The sequence below is a fragment of the Anguilla anguilla genome, chromosome 1 (assembly GCF_013347855.1).
Source record: "Anguilla anguilla isolate fAngAng1 chromosome 1, fAngAng1.pri, whole genome shotgun sequence".
Lineage (NCBI taxonomy): Eukaryota > Metazoa > Chordata > Actinopteri > Anguilliformes > Anguillidae > Anguilla > Anguilla anguilla.
The window spans coordinates 52504993-52526508 of record NC_049201.1 but is presented as its reverse complement, the minus strand read 5'-3'; the positions used below and the strand labels follow the sequence as shown (position 1 = coordinate 52526508).

General features: G+C 41.6%; 1 protein-coding gene across 3 annotated transcripts; it reads left to right on the top strand.

Moving 5' to 3' along the window:
• The first annotated feature begins 6670 nt into the window (after positions 1 to 6670).
• vegfaa (vascular endothelial growth factor Aa) lies at positions 6671 to 17821 on the top strand. Of its 3 annotated transcripts, XM_035395900.1 has the most exons (8): positions 6671 to 7377; positions 9256 to 9298; positions 10321 to 10517; positions 11055 to 11131; positions 11266 to 11298; positions 13499 to 13564; positions 14656 to 14787; positions 16326 to 17821. In XM_035395900.1, exons 1-8 carry the CDS (start codon positions 7315 to 7317, stop codon positions 16345 to 16347), a joined length of 633 nt encoding a protein of 210 aa, XP_035251791.1. In that variant the 5' UTR covers positions 6671 to 7314; the 3' UTR covers positions 16348 to 17821. The 3 variants fall into 3 exon arrangements, with proteins under 3 accessions (XP_035251791.1, XP_035251800.1, XP_035251811.1); XM_035395909.1 differs by lacking the exon at positions 13499 to 13564; XM_035395920.1 differs by lacking the exons at positions 13499 to 13564; positions 14656 to 14787.
• The last annotated feature ends 3695 nt before the right edge of the window (positions 17822 to 21516 follow it).

Below are 21516 nucleotides of genomic sequence, written 5' to 3'. Positions count from 1 at the left end.
GTGTATGACTAGGAAAAGCGGTATTGATTCCACCCTGTCTGTTTGTTTGTCCTGGGAAATGTCTGGGAAATGCTCTGCCATGTTCTCTAATACAGAAAAGAAAACAAACTGCTGGCAGCATTATTGGAAACCTGTATCTGTGCGGCCCTCACGGGACTTTTTTAGTACACGAATGCAACCAGCCAACAAAAAATGTTCTGAATCAAACTGCATTTCCCCCCATTGTGATAGCATGGCTGACACCACCTGCATTTCACCTGCACCGCACACTCCCAACCACAGCTGTACGGAGATCAGAGGACAGGTGAAAACTGACAACAGCCCGGCCTGCAATACTCATACACACACACACCAAACTGTATGACCCACTGTTCCACAAGCAAAAAAAAATAAGTCCCAGATTAACACTTAAAGCAGCAGTATAATATCTCCTATGAGGTCAAAGTTCAAATATGATCCTTGACAAAGCTATGATTACTGGTTCTTTATTATACAAACATACATGAAATATGATAAGCCGAGAGCACAGCATGCAGCTAAGCAGATTTATGAAACCGCTTGCTTTAGCTTTCGCTGACAGGAAAAAAAAATATTGGAAAATGAACTAAACCGCGATTGTATATGTGAAAGGGAAACAGGGACTTGGCCTAAATGTATATACAGTATTAATATTATACATTGGTATATCACTGGTTGTTCCAGCTTAAACCTGTAAGCCTTATTTGATGTTTGAATCTCCTTAATTAAGATTTTGGATCCGATCAGTGTGCATTGGGTGTGGAATTGTTGCGTGTGAGTGCTAATTGGTTGTGGAGAGTTTGGGTGTGAGGATGAATGAGTGTAGAGATGATGGGGGTCAGTTGGATGTGGAGCTCAGAATGAGCTCAGGGTAGGACTGCTCAGGATTCCACAGCTTGAGGGTGCTGAAAAATGCTCCAGCCAGCTTTTTTCCTGTGGGTCTTATTAAATTGTCAACAGTTAAATCATGGGAGAGATACAGTAGCATCTGCTCTTTAAAGACAATTCACCCATTGCTCCTAAAGTTGCTGCATGGCTTCTGATGCAGCTCTCCTGTTTGCACTGATGGTGTAAAGCAGGGGTTTGTTTTCAAACTTTTCTCATCCTGGGGCTCCCACTGAGGCCCAAAGGCATCCAGGGGACCTCCACCATAAGTTAAATTTATATTTAAACATTGTTTTTTATTTCAAACATTTTCCCTAATCTATATATCGTCATTGCATTCCAGGTCTTGTCAGGGACCCCCTGCAGAACATTGAAGGACCCCTGGGGGACCATAGCTCCCCTGTTGATAACCCAGGATGTAAAGGATTTAGATCAAGTACAGCAGATATGCATCACTGTTCCCCCACTGGTTTTGTTTTCCCTTTTTCTACCAGGATACAAGAGTGTGTGTGTGTGTGTGTGTGTGTGTGTGCGTGTGTGTGTGTGTGTTTGTGTGTGTGTTTGTGCGTGTGTGTGTTTCTGTGTGCCTGTCTGTGTCTCTGTGTGCGTGATTAGATCTGTGTGCAGCTGACTTAGGGAGGGAGCAGGATATGTATGTGAGAAGGTGCTGTTGACCGTCTGAGATTATGTTTCTGCTATTAGATTTGGGTGAGGTCATTGGACTTCAATGGGGTGATATTTATGGTGTTTGGTCTGGGTGAGCTGGTCTTTAGGTTCTTTGGTCTATGTGAGATGGTATTGAGTCTCTGTGAGATAATTGTTTGTTTGCTGGGTCTCTCAGGGTTTTGGGTCCGAATGAGGTGGTCATCAGAGTGTTGGATCAGATCAGATCTGATCTTTGCTGCATGTTTTTTGTGGAGGAGGGGTGTCTGTCATCTGTGTGCATGCAGGTGTGTGGGTGTGTGTTTTCTGTGGTAGGGTGTTCCTTTCTACCAGCATGTCTATGTGTTTTGTGTGGGTATTAATGCTGACAGTACATGAAACCTCATTAAGGTTCATTGCACCGGCTGTCCCGTCTTATAGATTTCCCTGTCTCAGCAGAAATAGGGGGGGAGTTTACACAGCTGACAGGCCTGCTTTTGTTGTTTTTCAATTAACTCAGATGACAAAGGAGTGTCTTCCTCTGGAGTCATGGGCCTGCCTTTGGCCTGTAGATCCCATTAAATCTTGATCAGGAAAACCGGCTCAGGCCAGATAGTGACGTTACTGCCCAGGTCACAAACTCCCAAGTCAGTGCTCGCTACCAGGAAATACCACAGTCACTGCAGAGCCTATCGTCCCTTTGCTCTCCATCTCCCATGACCTGTCTCTTTCTCTCTGTCCTCCACTCCATCCTCCCGTCTTTATTGTACCCATTCTGGCTACCCTCTGCTCTTTTCTTCATTGCAAGCCCCGTCTCTCTCTCTCTCTCTCTCTCTCTCTCACTGGTCGGCTGGTGCACAGTGCACATGTTATCGCTCTGACTCCCAGGACTTGGGGCCCAGACTAAATATTTTTGCAGAAAGCATGTGAGAGTTCTTATGGGGGTAGGGGGTCGAGGTGGGGGTGGGTCGAGCCACTTTTAACCACGCAATTGGGTCAGTCCCCAAAGATTACATCCATATTTTTGTGGGAAATTAAAGTGAGCCTACGGTGATAATGTTTCCTTCACAGTAAGGTTGCCATGAGTGTCGTTACACAGCAAAAAAAAAAAAAAGCAACCACAATTTGCATGAGACATGTTCAAGCAATCATGTTGCGTGGGGATCGCAGGAGATTTCTGAGGTGAGCACTGCAGCTGAAAAGCATGCACTTGCATAGGCTCCCAGCCCTCATGAATCTGTTTATCTCTGACAGTACGTCACTGGCATTTCATCAGACACTTATGTGAATGACTCACAAGCAGGATAGGTAAGAATTCAATAGGATATGCTTTCTACCCAATGTCACGTCAAAGATGTCGTGAAAGATCGAAAATGACACAATTGCACAACACTGTTGCATCACCTCACGGGACATGCAAAGGTGTGCGCGTGCGCACAAATCAAACTGGAGTGCTATCAGGCCAAAAAAAAGACACAACATTGTGAACAGCAGACTACCTGACCATGGTGACTGATTAAACATCCAGAGACCTTGGCAGGAAAACAGAGGTAGTGAGAACAGCTTGGCCAGAGAGACAGAGACAAATCTTGTCATTTTGAGAAGGGTGGTGGGGAATCTGAAATGCAAAGATCTAGGTCACATTCAGATTCTTTAAAATGTTTCCTTATTTCTTTGCCTTGTCTTATTTCCTTGATTCTTTCTGAACACATCTCAAGGAAACATGCAAGGGAAAGAGGAGAAGCGAGGAGGACAAGGAAATTTTTCAAAAGAATTCGGACATCCTCATTCACTCCAGTGTGTCATTTTAAGTGACATTGAAAACCCACAGCAGATACAGTGAGCTCCATAATGTGTGAGACAAAGAAAATTTTTTCATATGTACTCCAAAATTTTACATTTCTTATAAAACAATTTACATGTGGATAAAGTGGACATTCTCAGCTTTTATTTAGTAGTCATTGTTATTTTTTTGTGCATTTACAAAAAGTGTTCTTTTGTCATTCCATCCCTCCTTAGCTTTACTTATGAATTACCTTTCCTGTCAGCCTGTTAGTTGCTTCTCTGAAGTCAAGAATTGTGGGACTTGTAGTCTAGTATAGCTCAAATCACTCCTGCAGAGGATGTATTGCTGTATCCTTCACCGAGGGAAGCAAATGAGGACAGATCATATTTCCGTCTTTTGTTTATTAAATAATTTCAACCTTCCCTGTCATGACACCCAGTTAGTCCCTTCCAGGCCAAAATGAAACAAGGAGACAAGGAAGGAAGGAAAGATGCATTTTTTAAATATTCAAACACAGCCCTTCTCTGAACTGTCAGAACTGTATTTCGGATGGAAAGTGGTGTTTCATGTGATCGATGTGGGCCTAGACCAATGTACCTCCGTCCTTTGGTTGAAAATCCTACCATTTCATTTCAGAACATGGCATGCACATGTTTGTACAGTGCCCTCTAAAGGCTTGTTTAAGAATTGGAAGGCAATTCACCACTGACTTGATTCTTGTTTTCTGCTGAAGCTTGACCATTTTGATTTTAACAAATTATTTCAAACAACCATATTTTTACCAAAGAACACTATCAAACTGGCACAAAAACTTTAAAATGAAACTGAGAATGGTGAACAGAATGTATAGAAAAGAGGGCACAAAATCAATTCCATGTTCCAGCAAATGTTAAGAGGGTTATCTGACAGAAAAAAGAAAAAAAGAAGAATGAGAAAGCTCCAACTTAAATGATCTAACAGTTGTTGAAGCATATTTGGCTGACCTGGTTGGAAACACACTGGAACATCTGGGCAAATTATACAGATTTTTTATAACCTATGAAGGGTTTTACATATTGTCCATTTCTAGGTTGACTGTGAGGTGCATGTGTGTATGCATGTGGATGCACATATGTCTGTGTGAGAGCATGGACAAAGTTGAATTTTGAACTTGAGCATATGTGTGTTTGCATGCAAGTGTGTGTGTATGTATGAGCATTTACATGTGTATGCCTGTGAGTGAGTATTTGCATATGCGTGCGTACTGTGTAGTCTATGTATTTGTGTGTGCAGTTGTGTGTGTGGCTCTGTGTACGTGTGTGTACATGTGCGTGTGTGTGTGTGTGTATGTGCACATGTGCGGTGATATTGAACTCTTGAGGATGAGTGTAATCTGCACAGTTCAATTAGGGCTAGGCTCCTCACTGCAACGCATCCCACATGCAGAACAGGAAAAAAAGGAGGGAAGCTGGAGAGGCCTGAAACCATGGAAACGGGGAAGAAGTGGCCCCGGATTTGTATGTGAGAGAATACATTGACCCATCGGACTGTGGGATGAATACCAGGCCCATGTCAGAGTGAATAGGGAACAAGCCAGCTTCCACTAGGGTATAATGAAGGGGGGGGGGGGGGGGGGGGGAGAGTACTTTCTCCAGCCCTCTCACACTGCAACTTGGACAGACTTTCTCAGGAGTGCACCACAACTCTGCTGGATGGGGCCAAATATGTCCCATAAAAATACAAATAATAATAATAATAATAATAATAATAATAATAATAATAATAAAAATTTCACCGGTAACAATTTCAAAATAATCTGTATATATGACTCAAAAAAGAGAGAATGCATACTTGAGAACCCTGGTGCTGTCTCTGTCCTGGTGCAATGCTAGCATACTGGCACAGTGAGAGGCCACTGCTGATGATTGAGTCAGTGCACATGTAAAATGAACTGCTTTTTTTATCTCACACTTTTGGGAAATTTGTTACAAATGGGCATATTACTCCATCTGGCCTAAAAAGAACTGAAAAAAAAAATGTTTCTGCTGATTATAAAACATTATGAGTCTTTATAAGTCTCTAAAGTAAAATCATACAAATACAGTAAAGAATAAAAAAATACATGAACAAACAAACAAATAAATATTGCATACATTTACATGACTGATTGGATTCAAGGGTTGACCGCTAAAGCACGAGTGAGTGAGGTAAGATTACTTGAATAAACTGCTGATCTATTGCAGATGCAATAGAGGCTGTGTTACAAATTCCAGTACAAAATACAGAGGAATATCTTTGTTTATATTGTAAATTTCTTGTTTTGTGAGTTTTCCAGTATAACATAAAACACCAGCAAACTGATAGCCCATAAATGTTATGAAAAGCCAAAAAAAAAACTTTTATCTATGCCTAGTGTGTAGTAACAAGTAACATTTGGGCCTATATATTCTTACGAAATGGCACAATATGTCTTAAACACACAGCCTAGGGTTGTGAAAAGATAGGCTACAATGGGAATATAAAGAAAAAATAGTGCATTGTTCTATGGCCAAAGACATATAAGTACACACTGTGCACTAGATATTTCTGCCAGACATTTATATATTATGTACAAGCCTTAACAGTACCCTATACCATCAGAACTGTCAGTTAAGTAAACGTTTCCGCCCTGTTCTTTTCCAACAATTACAATAGTCATGAATTCATAATATCATTATTATATCATGGTATTCACGGTGGATGATGAATATTTTAATTAGGGAACTATCGCTGCAAATGGACACGGAACCTTCATTTACCATGACAGCATTAACACGGATCAGCTGTCCGGAGAAAACCTTTCTCACATGGTCAGCACGCGCTGTTTACCTCTCTGACGAATCGCTCGAATGTGGCGAAGACACTGCAACAACCTCATTTAATTTTGGCACATTGTCCGTGACTATAGTCTACATTTACGAGCACCAAAATAACTCGTGGCTAGACAAAAACAGCGGAAAAATCAATTGCAATTGTCAAATCTCAACTACTTGCAGTTTGTCATTCATTCATTCACATCATGCTACCAGCGCGGGAGTCTTTTTTATTTGAAATGAGCTAATCCACAATGAAACGCACCATTAGAACCTCAAACATGGTTACAACACATTGTTAGACTCAGTACTATTGGTCGAAGCTTACTCGTTAAATTTTAATGAAGAGCCGATTTCAAAGCGTCATTATGAATCAATTTGCTATAACGCAAAACCAACTGAATACGAAAAGGTAGGGTCCACCCACCCGCTCGCGAGACCAATCAGCGCTCAGCTCGGTGGATTGAGTCACCGGCACCCTCCCGTTTCCCTCAGTAGCGGTTCAGAGCACTAGCCGGGCACGCGGACCGAGTTCAGAGACAGCGGGACAAAACTGCATATCTCGGATCTGGATGCAATAACTGTTAACAAAATTATAAAGGAAAGGAGCCACGGAAATAACATTCAGCGAATTTCGGAGAAGGGATTTTTGATTGATCACATTGCACAGGCATATATTTCAGTAGACTGCGGCTTTCATTTTTGTGATCATATGTAGCCTAGACCCTTGTCTGCTGCACTACACAACGAGCGCAATAGTTGTATTTGGAAGTCTTTAAAGTGTTGGTGCTTTCCCCTGACGAGCACCCTCTTGGAGAGGGTTGATCTATTGAATATGTGATATCTGCTGTGCTTTGGATTGTAATATCCTTTGAAGATTTTTTTGCCTGAATAAGGAAACGTGAAACGCATACCGGAATTCTGTCGTTTCTGGATGAATTGAGAGTCAGTGGCAGCATTTACAAGTTATTCTAAACGGCTTTTTCCCAGGTGTCGGGTCTGTCCTCGTAGGACTGGAATGGAACCCATCCTACTATAGCCCTCTTCAATAAATTATTCATGTTTTAGCGTTTAATTCCTGCAAATGTGTATGAAGCCTCTTGTCAGCTGAATTTTTTTGAAACAACGACGTTCACCTTTGGAATTACAACCATGAACTTTGCTGCCAGCTTGTATAAATTATTTTTTGCACTTGCACATTTATCTGCTGTAAAGGTAAGATCTGCATGCGTTAATACTGTAGTGGGTGGCAAAAATCAGACCAATCAGATAGTTCGGGAAGGCAACAGCGTTAGGGTCTCATTAATAAGTAGGCTACATCGTCCTTGTCGGTCCACAATAGGTCATAGCTCGTGTTCTAACCAATTGTTCTGTCCTGTGGGTATTTGTATTTTTAAAACATCAAGAACATAGCCAGCAACTGTCTTGTTCGTGTGACTTTGGTTTGTTAGCTGCGTGTCCCATATTGGTTATTTGTATTGGTATTGTTTGGAACTTTTACATCACTAATTAAGAAGGCCTGATCATAGTCACATTCTCCGTTGTTATTATTTTTTAAAGACACAGTGGCATTTTGATATAGTCTAGCAGGATTAGAAACAGAGTTGTGTGTGTCAAGTCATAGTCTTAGCTTCCCTTGAGCTGACAGGAGACTAGTTACATTCCCTCCGATTTCACGTTAATGTATTTACTCAATACCGTATTATTATTATTATTATTTCTGTTGTTGTAATAGCTATTTTTCAACAATTCCAATGTTCCAATTTTTCAACAATTATATGTCACTTGGATGTTGCAGTTATTATTATGCAGTTGTAAATAATTTTGGGATTGTCGTAACGTCAGTTATTTTAGATGTCAAATACAACTTCAACAATGAATACGCCATTTTAAAACAAATTAGTTAAACTAGAGTTACATTTGCATTGCAAGGGACGTTGATTTGCTTTTATGAATTACACGCTTTTTTAACCCATGTAATAAATTGGGGGAAACGTGGTAGCCTATCATCAAAATCCTATCGGCCTTCAACCCGTGAACTCCCTCTGCTCCTGGCCAAAATCCGATTTGACTGTTGACCATGTAGCATGCTGCGCCACAACTGGAACGTCTCCGTTGTTTTCACAACGATCAATTTAATTAGTAACACTCCTCCAAGACGTGAGAATAAAGATTCACAGATCCTCCCCCTATTTGCAAATCAAATACAGTCTAGTTTTACTCAGTTACTTGCGGTTTACTTTCACTCCTCAATGGGGGGTCGGGGGTTAAGGGTGGGGGTGGATTACTTTCTACCCAAGAAGAAGTAACTTTAATTATTGTTTTATTTGACCAATTCCCAATGTATTGATCTTGTATGACTACAAAGGCGTTGAATTACGTATGAAACAAAAACGACTCCAGCCTCACCCAACCGTATTGCTCAGGTTAAATTGACGTGTTTCTCACGCAATGTTGAAAGCTCTTGCGCGATCGCCACTCTGTAGTATGGTAAGAGGTGCGACTGTGCCAAACCAGACATATTCCGCGATACGGATACGTTGAGAGATGAATATATGACACGGTGCGTAAACGGTGCCAAGATCTGCACTCAGGTGATCATTCAACCCACATTCCAATTTTACTTCTTGGAAACGACTGACTGGAAACTTTTTTGTGTGAAGCAAAGCTAATCATCTCGATGAAGTTAACATCCTCATTTTAGCTAAATGGGCGCAGAAAAATGTCTAGTGTTAGTTCAGCTTTAACAGAACACACACGTCTAAAAGTTGATTTTACACTGAATATTTTACTACATGTTAAATAAAATAACGTTGGCATGCGTTTTCTTGTAAGAGCTTGGAGACATTATCTTTCTATTGATGACGCTGGAAACGGCCGTTTAAAACAAACATACAGTGTGTTCTTCATAAAAGATAACACTAAAGGCTATTTGCTTTTAAAGATATCTGTAGACGAGCCTATGGAATAAAATCATGAACTATTGGTGCGTGAATGAACAATGAATCTCGAATAATATCCACACGTTTAAATGTGTACGTGTGTGCAGATTAATGTAAATGTGTAAATATGTACTTTTCTCTGTTTTTTTAGACTGCTGTCATACCCAAAGAGGTGGAAAACAGTAAAAATGACGGTGGGTATCGTACGCAGTGTGATACTGTGAGTTTGAACTGCTTTTTTTCTTTTTGATATAGGCGCCCCCCAGCGGTCAGATCTGGAGACATTTTTTTACGATGTCAGCCTGCATATGTTTAGACTTTAGTAGGCCCTGGACGTATGTGACTCCAAAAAAGATGTGTCTGTTAAGGTTAATATATATGTTATTAAATATTATTGAGAAGGACAATGTTATTGCCTCAAAGAATCAGAGAAACGTACTCCCTTATAGACCTGATTGCTAGTCTTGTTTAGCTGTGGAACCAACAGTGTTTGTCCATGGCTATTGTCAACAGAAGAGGCTACTGGGCTGGTTCTGTCAGGCTGTTCATTGTTCTCATGGACCTATCGCTCACCAGTTGGGCTGCATAAATCAGATGTCCTACCTAGTTTATACGCAGTTACTGCACTGCAGGTTTTTCAGGTGGCGTGAGAGTGTGGGTCATATGTCTGTAGACAGCCTGAGACCACCAGCGTCTGTGGCGTCTCAAAGGTCAGAGGGCGGCTGGGGTCACAGGGAGGGGCCGAGGTTGCCCGGGTAGTGATTATTCTGGGCTGGACAAGGGCTCTGGCGTTGTTGGGGATTAAGGGGGTGTGTAGACTGAGTTGGTAGCTAGCTAGCAGGACAGGCATGTTTGCCACCCACATGCGAGAGAGAGAGAGAGAGAGAGAGAAGGAGTCAGGAAGAACTGCTGTGAATTTGTCCCTGATTAATTAGAGGCCCTCTGTGTCCCAGACATTGGGAAATGGAAGGAGTGTAAGGAAAACAAGTTGTTGTCAAGTGTCGCTCTGAGGGTCAATGACCTGCACCCAGGCCTGTGCTGGTTTTCTTAAAAGAGTCTGGACAATGAGGCTGATGATGATATTGAGCTTAATGGTGTTGATTGTGCTGATGATGTTGATGTTGACGGTGATGATTATCATGATGATGGAGATAATGTTGAGAATGATGATGATGATGGTTGATAGTAATTGTCATTCTACCCTTCTTCTCTGTAGTGGTCCCCTTTATGGACGTGTACAATAAGAGTCTCTGCCGGCCTAGGGAGCTCCTTGTGGACATCTACCAGGAGTACCCAGAAGAGATTGAGCACACCTATATCCCGTCCTGCGTCGTTCTCATGCGCTGCGGGGGCTGCTGCAACGACGAGGCGCTGGAGTGCGTTCCCGTAGCAACGCGCAACGTCACCCTGGAAGTGAGCAGTCTTTGAGTTTACTTCTCTCTCCCTCTCCTTCTACCGTCCTCCAGTCTGTTGCTCCTTCCGCCTGCCTTTCTCCCATTTCCACCTGTCTCAATCTTCCCTTCTTTTCTTGCCTCCCTCCCTCCCTCCCTCCCTTCTTCATTTTTCCTGTTCTTTCTTAATTTCCCTGCCTGCCTCCTTCTCTCCTTTCTCATGCCCTCTGTCTCTTAATCCTCCTCTCTCCTCCCCCCTCCTCTCACTCTCTATCTCTTCTTTCTCTTTAGGGGAAACTCACGACTTTGCCCTGGCATGTCAGTTATGTTGTTTACCCCACATGCACTCTTTGAATGCTTGCTGATGTCGAGGCCAATCGAGGCTTTGGTCGGGCTAGCTTTTGGCACTAGGAGTGTGATACAGGGGTGGGATGCAGTGTTTGCGGTTCTCCAGTGTCAGGCTATGGTCAGAGAGAATGCACTGGGAGCCGGGCTTCCCCCGCGTCTTGATTTTTCATGACTAATTCTTAGCCCTGTCGTTGCTTCTGTCTCTCCGCAGGTCAAACGAGTAAAACTGCGTGTGACGCAGCACAATTTCCTACTGAGTTTTACGGAACACACAAGTTGTGAATGCAGGTAAGAGTTGCTGTTTGCGGTCATGCATGCATCCATGAGACAGACGCGCGTGCGCACGCAGACACACGCATGCAAATCGCTCCCCTGTGCAGATCGGCGAGTCACACTTCCTTTGTCTTTCTCAATCTTTTCAGACCAAAGAAAGAAGTGAAAGAGAAGAAAGCAAAGTAAGTAAATGTTTTGTTTTATTTTTTTGCTTTTTTAAATAGCGAAACTTTAGTGCCGTAACTGAGCGCTAAAGTCTCGGAATGTATTGAAATGAAGTGATATAATAGAGTTGTAATAATGCTGTAATAGATGGAATAGTGCTGTAATGGGTGATGCTATCAGTGCTCCTGTTAGAATTTATGCGTAATCAAACTGTAATATCAGGAAAATAGATTCAATGAAGTTGTATAGTTGTATTGTTGTTATAGAGGTGTGATAAATGTGTAAATTCCTAGTGCTATTGTTGAACTGATATAGATATAGGAAAGATGTGTAATCTGGTTAAATAGGTGTAATAAGATTATAATAGTGGTGTATTGATGGTTTCATTGCTGTAGTAGATGCTTTATGGAAGCATGCTGGAAATGGTGTACAGGTTAAAATGGCGTTCATATGGAATGCAATGAAAGATTTGTAGAGGGACTGGTTCAATACTAGAGATTTGACAGGTGATGGTGCCATACATAGTATTGGTACATTAGCGGAGAATGAGAGGTGTAAGACAGTGTTCATAGAAGACCCTTCTGTCTTCTCTCCAGTCCGACCTTGTCTGAACCAGAGTCTTTGCTCAAGACCTAACATACATACCTGGAGGTGGTGCGCAACAGACCTTACACTCTCTGGCCCCTGGGTGTGATATGTTACTTAAATCTCTCTCATTGCAATGCAGAGTTTGTTGGCTTATCAGCATTCTGTGGCTGTGTTTGCATTTCCATGCCATTGACCTCAGATCACAAACCCCTTTCATGCCTTGTTTGCCTGTTTAAATAAACCAATACACTGTGCAGGCCCAATAGGGCACTGTTCTGCGATCAGTATAGAAGAGAGGGTCCTGTTCTGAGATCAGTATAGAAGAGAGGGCACTGGTCTGGGATCAGTATAGAAGAGAGGATCCTGTTCTGTGATCATTATGTAGAAGAGAGGGTCCTGTTCTGTGATCATTATGTAGAAGAGAGGGTCCTGTTCTGTGATCATTATGTAGAAGAGAGGGCACTGGTCTGGGATGAGTATAGAAGAGAGGATCCTGTTCTGTGATCATTATGTAGAAGAGAGGGTCCTGTTCTGTGATCATTATGTAGAAGAGAGGGCACTGGTCTGGGATGAGTATAGAAGAGAGGATCCTGTTCTGTGATCATTATGTAGAAGAGAGGGTCCTGTTCTGTGATCATTATGTAGAAGAGAGGGTCCTGTTCTGTGATCATTATGTAGAAGAGAGGGCACTGGTCTGGGATGAGTATAGAAGAGAGGATCCTGTTCTGTGATCATTATGTAGAAGAGAGGGTCCTATTCTGTGATCATTATGTAGAAGAGAGGGCACTGGTCTGGGATCATTATGAAGAAGAGAGGGTCCTGTTCTGAGATCATTATGAAGAAGAGAGGGTCCTGTTCTGAGATCATTATGAAGAAAAGAGTGTACTGGTCTAGGATCAGTGTCAGGTAGGGAGCCCTTTACAAGCCGTGTCTGTTTTCATTTGAAACGTTTATTTTTTATTGGTCGGTTAAGTTCTTTACAGCATATAGCACTCCCATGTCCAGTTTCACACCACCCCCTTCTTCCTTGACTGCCTACAGTTGCTCAAGTCTGACCTTTGACCTTTGCTACTTCCAGATTCTAATCATAGCAACAGGTGTTATGTAGTTAACCTATTTTTACTTTTAAAGTTGTAAATTGTGGTGGAAGCCGGGCATGTTGACACTGATTACAACAGAGTGTAGAAACTGACAGAGTGCAGAGTTTTTGTCTGGTTGGAAGGAAAAGCATACAATTAACCCGTAAATAACCTGCAGGGAATCTGTACTGTGGACACCTTTGGTGAATGCGCTATGGGTCTGACAGGCTGATGCGGGGTTTTCTTAGCTGATAGACTGAAAAAAAAGCAAGTGCTTCCTGTCAGTGGGTCACACCCCCCTGCATGCCCGTTCGTTGTTCCGCTTTGAGGGCAGAGTGCTGCCTTTGTTGCTGCATTCCCATTGGCTGTTTCCCATTTATTGGCTGGCTTGGAGTGGAGAACTGTGCTTTCCACTGTTGCCCGTTCAGTCGACTGTATCGCGAAAGAGGGACTCCTTGAAGCAGATTAGCTTTTGACTGGAGTCTTTTTTTTTTAATCTAGCGGATTCCCCTCCACTTAGATCCTACACCTGTTTTGCTTTATTTTCCAGAAAACCTGGGAGGGGCGAAGGACAAAAGAGAAAGAGAAGGAAGGAGAGGGGGAAAAGGCGACACTTGTATGTCAGCTGCACGTGTCCCGTGTTCCCCCTCGCCTGAGCGTGTCTCTCTTGATTGTTGAGTTAATTGGGGAGGAGGTCATTTGTCTCTCTTAAATCACCCTTCCGTTGGCATGATGCCATCTCTCTCGGTTTTAATCCGCCGGAGAGATGACGGGGCTGTGGAGGTGAGGTGGTTCTGATGGTAACCCTCGCATGGCTGCCCGACGGCCGCACTAATCCCGTCCATCGTCGCTGCGCATCATAGGCTGTTCGGTCGCTGTGTCACTGGGTCGGTCTGTGCGCTACCCGCTCCATCTGTGCTGCTCGCTCTGGTTCTCATGGCTTTTTTTGTCCAGTTTTGTGCGGTTAACTTTTCAGTTTTCTCACGACTGTAAGAATATTACCTGGTCGGTAATTTACATCTTTATAATTGCGTAGCAGGTATAAGAGTGGAGAGACTTGAAGTTGTTCAGTTTTTTGTTTAGAGAAATGACTTTTCAAGAAGGTCTTGAACTGTCTTGAAAGACATGGCTTTGATGATAACCTGTGATGTGATTCTGTAATACTGAGGTGAATGGTGACCAGACAAAATTAGACTTGTGTTGACTGAACACTGAACTTCTCGAGTGTTTGTGCCTTTTTAATTGCTCAGCGCTGTCTCTGTTCTTTAAATGCAATATGTGCGTGTGTGTGCATGCATGCGTGTGTGTCTGTGTGTGTTTGTGTGTACGTGCATTTGTGTCGGTGTGTACATGTCTGTAAACTGTCTGTATGTCCATATGTATGTGTGTTAGTAGTCGAGTATGTGTATGTAGGTTTTGTTTATGTGTGTGTGTGTGTGTGGGTGTGTGTGTACGTGTGTACTAGTTGTCCCAGTCTGTAAGTATTCAAGGCTTCTCTCTCTGTCTGTGATAAGCAGAAGAAATGCGTTATGAGAGGTGTGATTATGGTGTAATATTAAATGCCTTTCGCCTGTCGGGTGGGTGGTGTTCAGGGGGCTGGTGCATGTCCATCTGTCTGTCAGTCTGTCTGTCTATCTGTCTCTCCCCCTCTCTGCTGGAACGCTGTAGCTTAGACTCTTTCTCTCTCTCCTTTTTGCCTTTTTGCAGCCACTGTGAGCCTTGTTCAGAGAGGAGAAGGCGCATATATGTGCAGGACCCCTTCACCTGTAAATGCTCCTGCAAATACTCACAGTTATACTGCAAGTCCAGACAGCTTGAGTTAAACCAAAGAACTTGCAGGTTTGTTTTTGTGACATCGCAACAAACAACAAAAAGAATCTCTCTGTCTGTCAACGCAGATGTCGGTGGAGGGAAAAGCATGCATCTCGCTAGCCTCTAAAGCTCTGTGTGCCGCTATGTGTGTGTGTGTGTGTGTGTGTGTGTGTGTTTTCCCGTGCTCTAGGGTGCTGTTTGTGCTTTGGCTCTCTGTGACTGCTTGATGTCAGAACCAACCAGTTTGGGTCTCTGAGATTCAGAACTTGTCTGTCCTCCCCCTCCTTTCTGCCCACAGTTAGCAGGGCGTGTAGGGCATAGGGTGCACCTGCTGTAAATTACTGTTTACATATCTGTGGGATGTTACGTTATACCAGCAAGACATTACCTCATGCCTCCTTCAGAATAAAGCATACTGGCAGGAGATTATAGCTACATCAAAGGGTACATGTTTGAGAATCCCCTGTACCTGCTTTGGATTACAGTATACTTGTTGAAGGTGAAAGTATACCATAGTGGAGGCTACAGCACAGATACTGAAAAATACAATATTCCTACTGGAAATTACAGTATATACTTACTTTATATATATATATATATATATATATATATATATATATATATATATATATAGTACAGTATATACATTAATGTACACATATTTTAAACCACATTTACCGGATACCTTGTTTAGATTACTCCGTATGAGCATGAGATATAAACATATTGTTAATTATGGCATACATTTTAAAAGTTATGTATACCTGCTAAAGATTACAGTATACTTCCTAAGTGCAGTCACATGATGTTTTACTGTACATAATGATATGTTTGGGAGATTAAAGAAATGGCATCAAGCAGATACAATGGTGCTAACTGGAGTAATTTCTGTCTGCTCTAACACTCTTCCCATAATCCATTCTTTCAGCTTGTAATCACACTGCAAAACTCAAGACTGTTCCTGTTGTTTCCCTGTGGAATTATTACACAGAATGAGAGTATTTATTACAGACGTATGCATAATCTGTCAAATGGCAATTAATCACTGCTGACTAATTGTAGAAATCTTGGCGCTCACATTGCGTGCTCACTCCCACACATGCATGTTGATTTCCATCGCCGCGGAAATGTGAGCTCAGGTGTTTTTTGTCATTCTGGATTCTGGGGTGTAGCCTAATTGCTGCGGTGGCCCATTAGTGGAAAGGGTGGGTGTGAAGAGACTGTGTGCCCACGCCGTTTGCTTCTTGCGGTCGGGGGTAAGCTCATTAGCATGGGGCTAATGCAAGTTCAATCCTAATGCCTCTGATAATTGAAGATGGTACCAGGGGTCACTAAATCATGGAACATCTGGAAGAACTCGTTATCAACCCCTGACCCCTCAGGAATGGCACACTTGAGGTGGTCAAAGGGTGGGGGGAGGCGGGGCTTAATTTAAAATATACAAAGCAAGGGGCTGTTCTCCAGAAGTGGGGTGACATCATGTGACCCTGGCCACACAGACCTTCAAGCTGGTTGTAGCAAAAGTTGGGTCCCTCTAATCTCTCCTCTTTTTTTTGTTGTCGCAGATGTGATAAACCAAGGAGATGAGAAGCGGGGACAGGAGCTCAGACATGAAGGAGGATTCTCTGCACGGCACTTTGAACTCAGACCTTTGAACTCTGAACCTTTTTCTCAGAGGATGCATTCCCTGGACCGACTGAGAAAAGAGTGAGACAGGAATAGCCCTGTCCCATATTCTTTAAATATGAATATATATTTAAAGACAGACAATGATTAATATGTACTGCTGCTATGAAGAAAAAACTATTTAAAAAGAACTGTATAAAGCAAACGAATGCACCAGCACGTGCTGGTGTGTGAACAGGACTGTGTTTTTTTTTTTTTTTGAACTTATCGAGTTGTGAAAGTTCACTGGATATAATATCTGCTGTGGACATAGAAGACCACGAAACAGAATGGAGACAATGGAGACTTTGCCATTCATCTGCTGGAGAAAGGCCAAGTGCATTTATGCAAGAGGAGACAGAAGGAAGACCTATCTGCATTAGCAATGCCACTTCCTGCTAGCTGTGGAAGTATTGTATCCAGGGCGACTAAAACCCAGTTGGACTGGGAGCTCAGAAACTTGTAAAGGGATATTAATTGTAGGTATATATAGAAACTCCTGAAATTAAATTGCCTGGTAAAATTAAGTTTCAAGGAGAATTGGCATTCATTGACACTGTAGAAATGGATAACATCTGTCCATTTGCTTGTGAGATTCATTTTCCAAAGATAACATTGCACGCACTAGTAAGAATAATAAAGATATGGCGAGATAACTATCTTTATATACATACATAATATCCCTTTTTGTAGTTCTTTGCATTTAATTTATAATGTTAGAACATTTTCATTATTCTGTGTATTTAATTGATCTATTTATATGCAGTGTTATATTAATAATATTTTGCATTTTTGTTGCCTTGCCCTAGAAAATATGATAACTTTTGACACCTTTTGTTTTTTTTAAAGAAAAGGAGAAAAGCAAACAAACCAACCACTTTGACATTCCTGAAGGAGCAAGTTTGATGAAGTGTGAGATTCGATTTATTACCAAACCTGGGCCTGCTACTCATGGCCATGTGGGCGCTCACAGTTGGGTTCACGTTGGGTTCAAATTCAGTTGCGTGTTCATGTTGTGTTTGTGGTGTTTTTGTGTTGACAGTGCGCATTCGCGATTGGTCTGATGCCCAGCTGCAGCAACCTGCCTCTCTGTGCTCTGACCATGTTCCCCAGACCCAGGGGGCGGAGCTTACACGAGCTCCGCCCCCTGGGTCTCACAGTAAAATATTACATTCTGTTTTTGTGTTAAAGTAACGTGTGTCAACATTGTGTTTTTTTTCTTGTTTTTTTTTTGTTATCATGTCCAGCCACGTTTTTAGCGTTTTTTCACATTAATATATTTATTGGTGCTGTAAATATACATGTTTAAATAACATCCATTCTGTTTCTAGTGTTACTAGTATACATATTTATTTTCAAATTATATTGTTTTTTATTAAAGTAAAAATGAAATTTAGTTTGTCCTATATGTGTGAATGTTCCCGAATGAGCGAGAGTGCTGACAGAAGCAAACCCTTCTTGTTAGTCCAATTAAGTGTAAAGCCCAATTATTTCCTGTGCCATACTCCCTAGTCCTTTACTACACATATGTGTGTCATGTATCACAGAGAAATCCTGCACTACATATATGTGATCCCCTTGTTCACATGCCGTGGTAGTGTGCTGTATCACACACAAATCCGATATCGCACAGGAAATAGCTAAAGCACGCAGGCAATTCCTCAAGTGCACAGCAATTCCATATGTAAATCCTGTACCATAAGTCTTATACCAGATGTCCTACTGCACACATATATGAATCATTCACCACACACCACACACACACACACACACACACACACTCACATACACACACACACACACACAGGTCCAGGACCAAGCTCTTCTGTGACAGCAGATGTCACATACATTATTGTAATCAGCTAGACCCAGACCAATGTGGCACAGTCTAGGTTACTCTGATCTTTCTCTACATTTATTTAACCAGCACAATGAACAGATGCCAATTCCATCAATCAAGAAATGCATGATGGCATAGTAATAAAAAAAAAGTTTAAAGCGCAAAATTTCCCTTTTTTAGGACTTTACTTGACTTCTGCAGCTTATAGCAATAGGTCTCTTTTCCTCAAGTGTGTCAGATCAGTTGGATGAGTGTCTGTTTAGAACCTCAAAGAGCTAGTATTAGTTTGATAATCGGTTATAATGAAGATTGAAGTAACTAGATGATCATCTGCTACGTTTCCAGCCTCCGTACATCCTTGCTCTGTGAGGTTTTGTTTTTAGCAGTACTATATTACAGTTTATGAATATTTATGAGGAGTCATGAATATTTACGACATCAGTTTGGAGCATTTCAGCATCTATGGTTGTGAGACAGAACTTTCAATGTAAAGAATATAGAACGTTTTTGAAGTAGGGTGAAGGCAGACCTGATTAGAACCTCTGAGCAAGAACATGAGCCACCAGATCAAGTAGTCCTGGTGCCCAGTGGGTAAATATTACAGAAAAACAGAAAATGTTCTTTGTTTTAAAAAATATGGCCTACGTAAAACCCATATCGTTTTCATGGGATCCTCTATTAATTCCCAACTGTCTCTTGGGAGAACTAGTCTGGTCCCCCAGGCAGATTTACATATGAGATGCCAGCTGTCCAATCAGCTATTAGAGAAACTATCACAGGAGGCGGGGTTATTTATCAGGCAAGATCTTGGCCGGGAAAGTCCATGCCCATGTTTTCCATGCTCAGTGTTTATGTGGACATATTATTGCATGTGGGTGAACTCTAGCACAAATAAATAAGCCCCCACAATCCCAGGATCAAAACTACATGAGAGTTCCTCTCACAGATGATTGCAGAGGCAAGTCATTACTGAATGAGTTAGTGAGTTTAATCTGTAAAAGCTTTATATATATATATATATATATATATATATATATACACAATGGGGACCAAAATCTAAATCAAATCTTCTTTGTTTTTCTTATTTATCAAGGTATACTGCGATTATGATATTCCAATTAAAGTCTTATTCAAGAATACATTATTGAGAACAATGGCTTGTTAGGATGGCATTTCTACCACAGCCACCAGCACGTGAACTCAAATTGAACATCTGTGGGAGCAGATGAAGGGGAAAAAGGCCAAACATCAAGTAACATCCATCAACAGGTCTCATTTATGAGAAGTGTTGACAAAGTACATGAAATGGAAGATGAGGTATTGCATAAGCAGTTGGAAACATTGCCAAGCAGGGTGAAGGCAGTGATCAAGATAAAATAGTGGACACACTAATATATACCTACAATAAATAATTCAATAAATACCTACATGCTATTTTTCACACATTTTTATAATGTACTGTGTTCTTGAATAATAAGTATAAATGGAGTACCATGATTGTAATAGCCCTTGATAAAATAAATTAGGTAGTGTCCTCAGACTGTTGGTCCCCACTGTATGAAAAAAGTATTTATTTTATTTATATGTATAAATTTACTCTCTCAGATTAATTTTCAGGGCATGTGTGTGCATGTGTACTTTAAATATTGGGGTGACATGCATACTGTTGCATTTGTTATATCTGCACAACCAATCACTTCTAAATGAGGAAAATATTAGGGTCCTATAGCTGGGGGTTATATAAACATCACAGCGACTTTGCAGTGTTTGTTTTCAGAAGTGTACTTGAGGCCCTAAATGTTGCCACTTCATACTGGATTAGCTACTCTGCATTTCACTTAAGGCAAAGCACTTCTGTGGAGCAGATTTGCACGACAAGCTAAATATATTGTAATCTTCCTGAAATCTGGGCCTCTTGTGGCACTAAATACAACAAGAATGCTGTGAGAGATCTGATCTATGATTAAAATGGGCTTTGAGTGAGCAGGCATGCTCTGCCCCTGTGTAAACGAACATAGCAGCGTGTTCTGGACTTTAAACTGTTAGTTTAGCAGGAGCAGACGGCCTCCGAGTTCTGTAGTTTGCTCTATACGGACTTGTTTCATTTGCTCATTAACCCTGGTTGCACTGATCCTCTGTACCTACCACAGTGTTTCTAAATGGTCTGTTGAAACGGAGCACATCCAAATAATTCAATGCAAACATCTAGGGATGTGTCCAAAAGAGATCTGAGCAGTAAGGTAGATCCCTAAATTCCATGGGTGATTCCAAAAGTGATTTTCTCCACCTCATACCCACTCTACATTCAATCTTATATTATACTATTGCTCTGGCTTTTATTAGCACTCATGCCATGTGTAGAATTCCATAGCTGAGATTCTCAGGTTTTACACATCTTATTTTAAGTGCACTGTAAGTCGAAATTCAACAAAAGTGGCAATTGTGAAAAATTATGAAAACTTACCCTGACCCTAGCCTATTACTCTCACAGAATTTTGTATGTATCATTTACATTAGGATAATGTTAACTCAAAGTTATATGATGCTCAGATGAACACAAAGACCTGTCAGAGTCCTCCATAAGATGACCTTAGATGACCTTTTACATCACCCTGCATTATCACCGATCACTGCACGAAGTGTGCGAAATTTCTGCATTAATATCTCAGTCTCCTGACTCCCTCACTGGCATACAATACAACATGTACAGATACTGTGATACAAACTGCCAATTTTACATTACATTGTGTCACAGTGCATTTAAATTATTGTTATTTATATTGAGCAATGCATTTATGCAACATAGATGTATTAGCTCAAATATATTTCATACAATGAAAGCTTATTGGAAAAAAAAATAGAAAGAGAGAGGGGGTGAGAGAGAGAAAGAAGGGTAAGAAGACGATAGGCCAGGCTGGTAGTGCTTTGATAATTCGACACGGTGTGGCCACTGACCTCTGATCAGGCTGACAGTGGAAACCACCATCCATGATGTCAGCTTGACTCACCTGACTGCCTTATCACTTGCCTCCAATCTGAGGTGTCAGATGGATACGTCGTCACATAAGTTCTCAGTGTGTGAGGATGTGGGTGTGTCTATCTATTTGACAAATTGTGCGTATGTGTGCTAGAGAGGAACGCTATGCACGTGTGTGTCTGTGAATGTGTCTGTGAGGGAAAGTTTGAAAGCGTGTAGGTATGTGTGCAATGTCTGGGTGCATCTGTATGTGTGTGTGTGTGCCTGTGTGTGC

What these genes read in the sequence shown, in the direction of transcription:
- vegfaa (XM_035395900.1), top strand. Translation starts at nt 7,315, where the DNA reads ATGAACTTTGCTGCCAGCTTGTATAAATTATTTTTTGCACTTGCACAT. An exon ending in GTGAAAGAGAAGAAAGCAAA is followed by an intron (nt 11,299 to 13,498) that starts GTAAGTAAATGT and finishes TTTATTTTCCAG; the next exon opens with AAAACCTGGGAGGGGCGAAG. An exon ending in TTAAACCAAAGAACTTGCAG is followed by an intron (nt 14,788 to 16,325) that starts GTTTGTTTTTGT and finishes TTGTTGTCGCAG; the next exon opens with ATGTGATAAACCAAGGAGAT.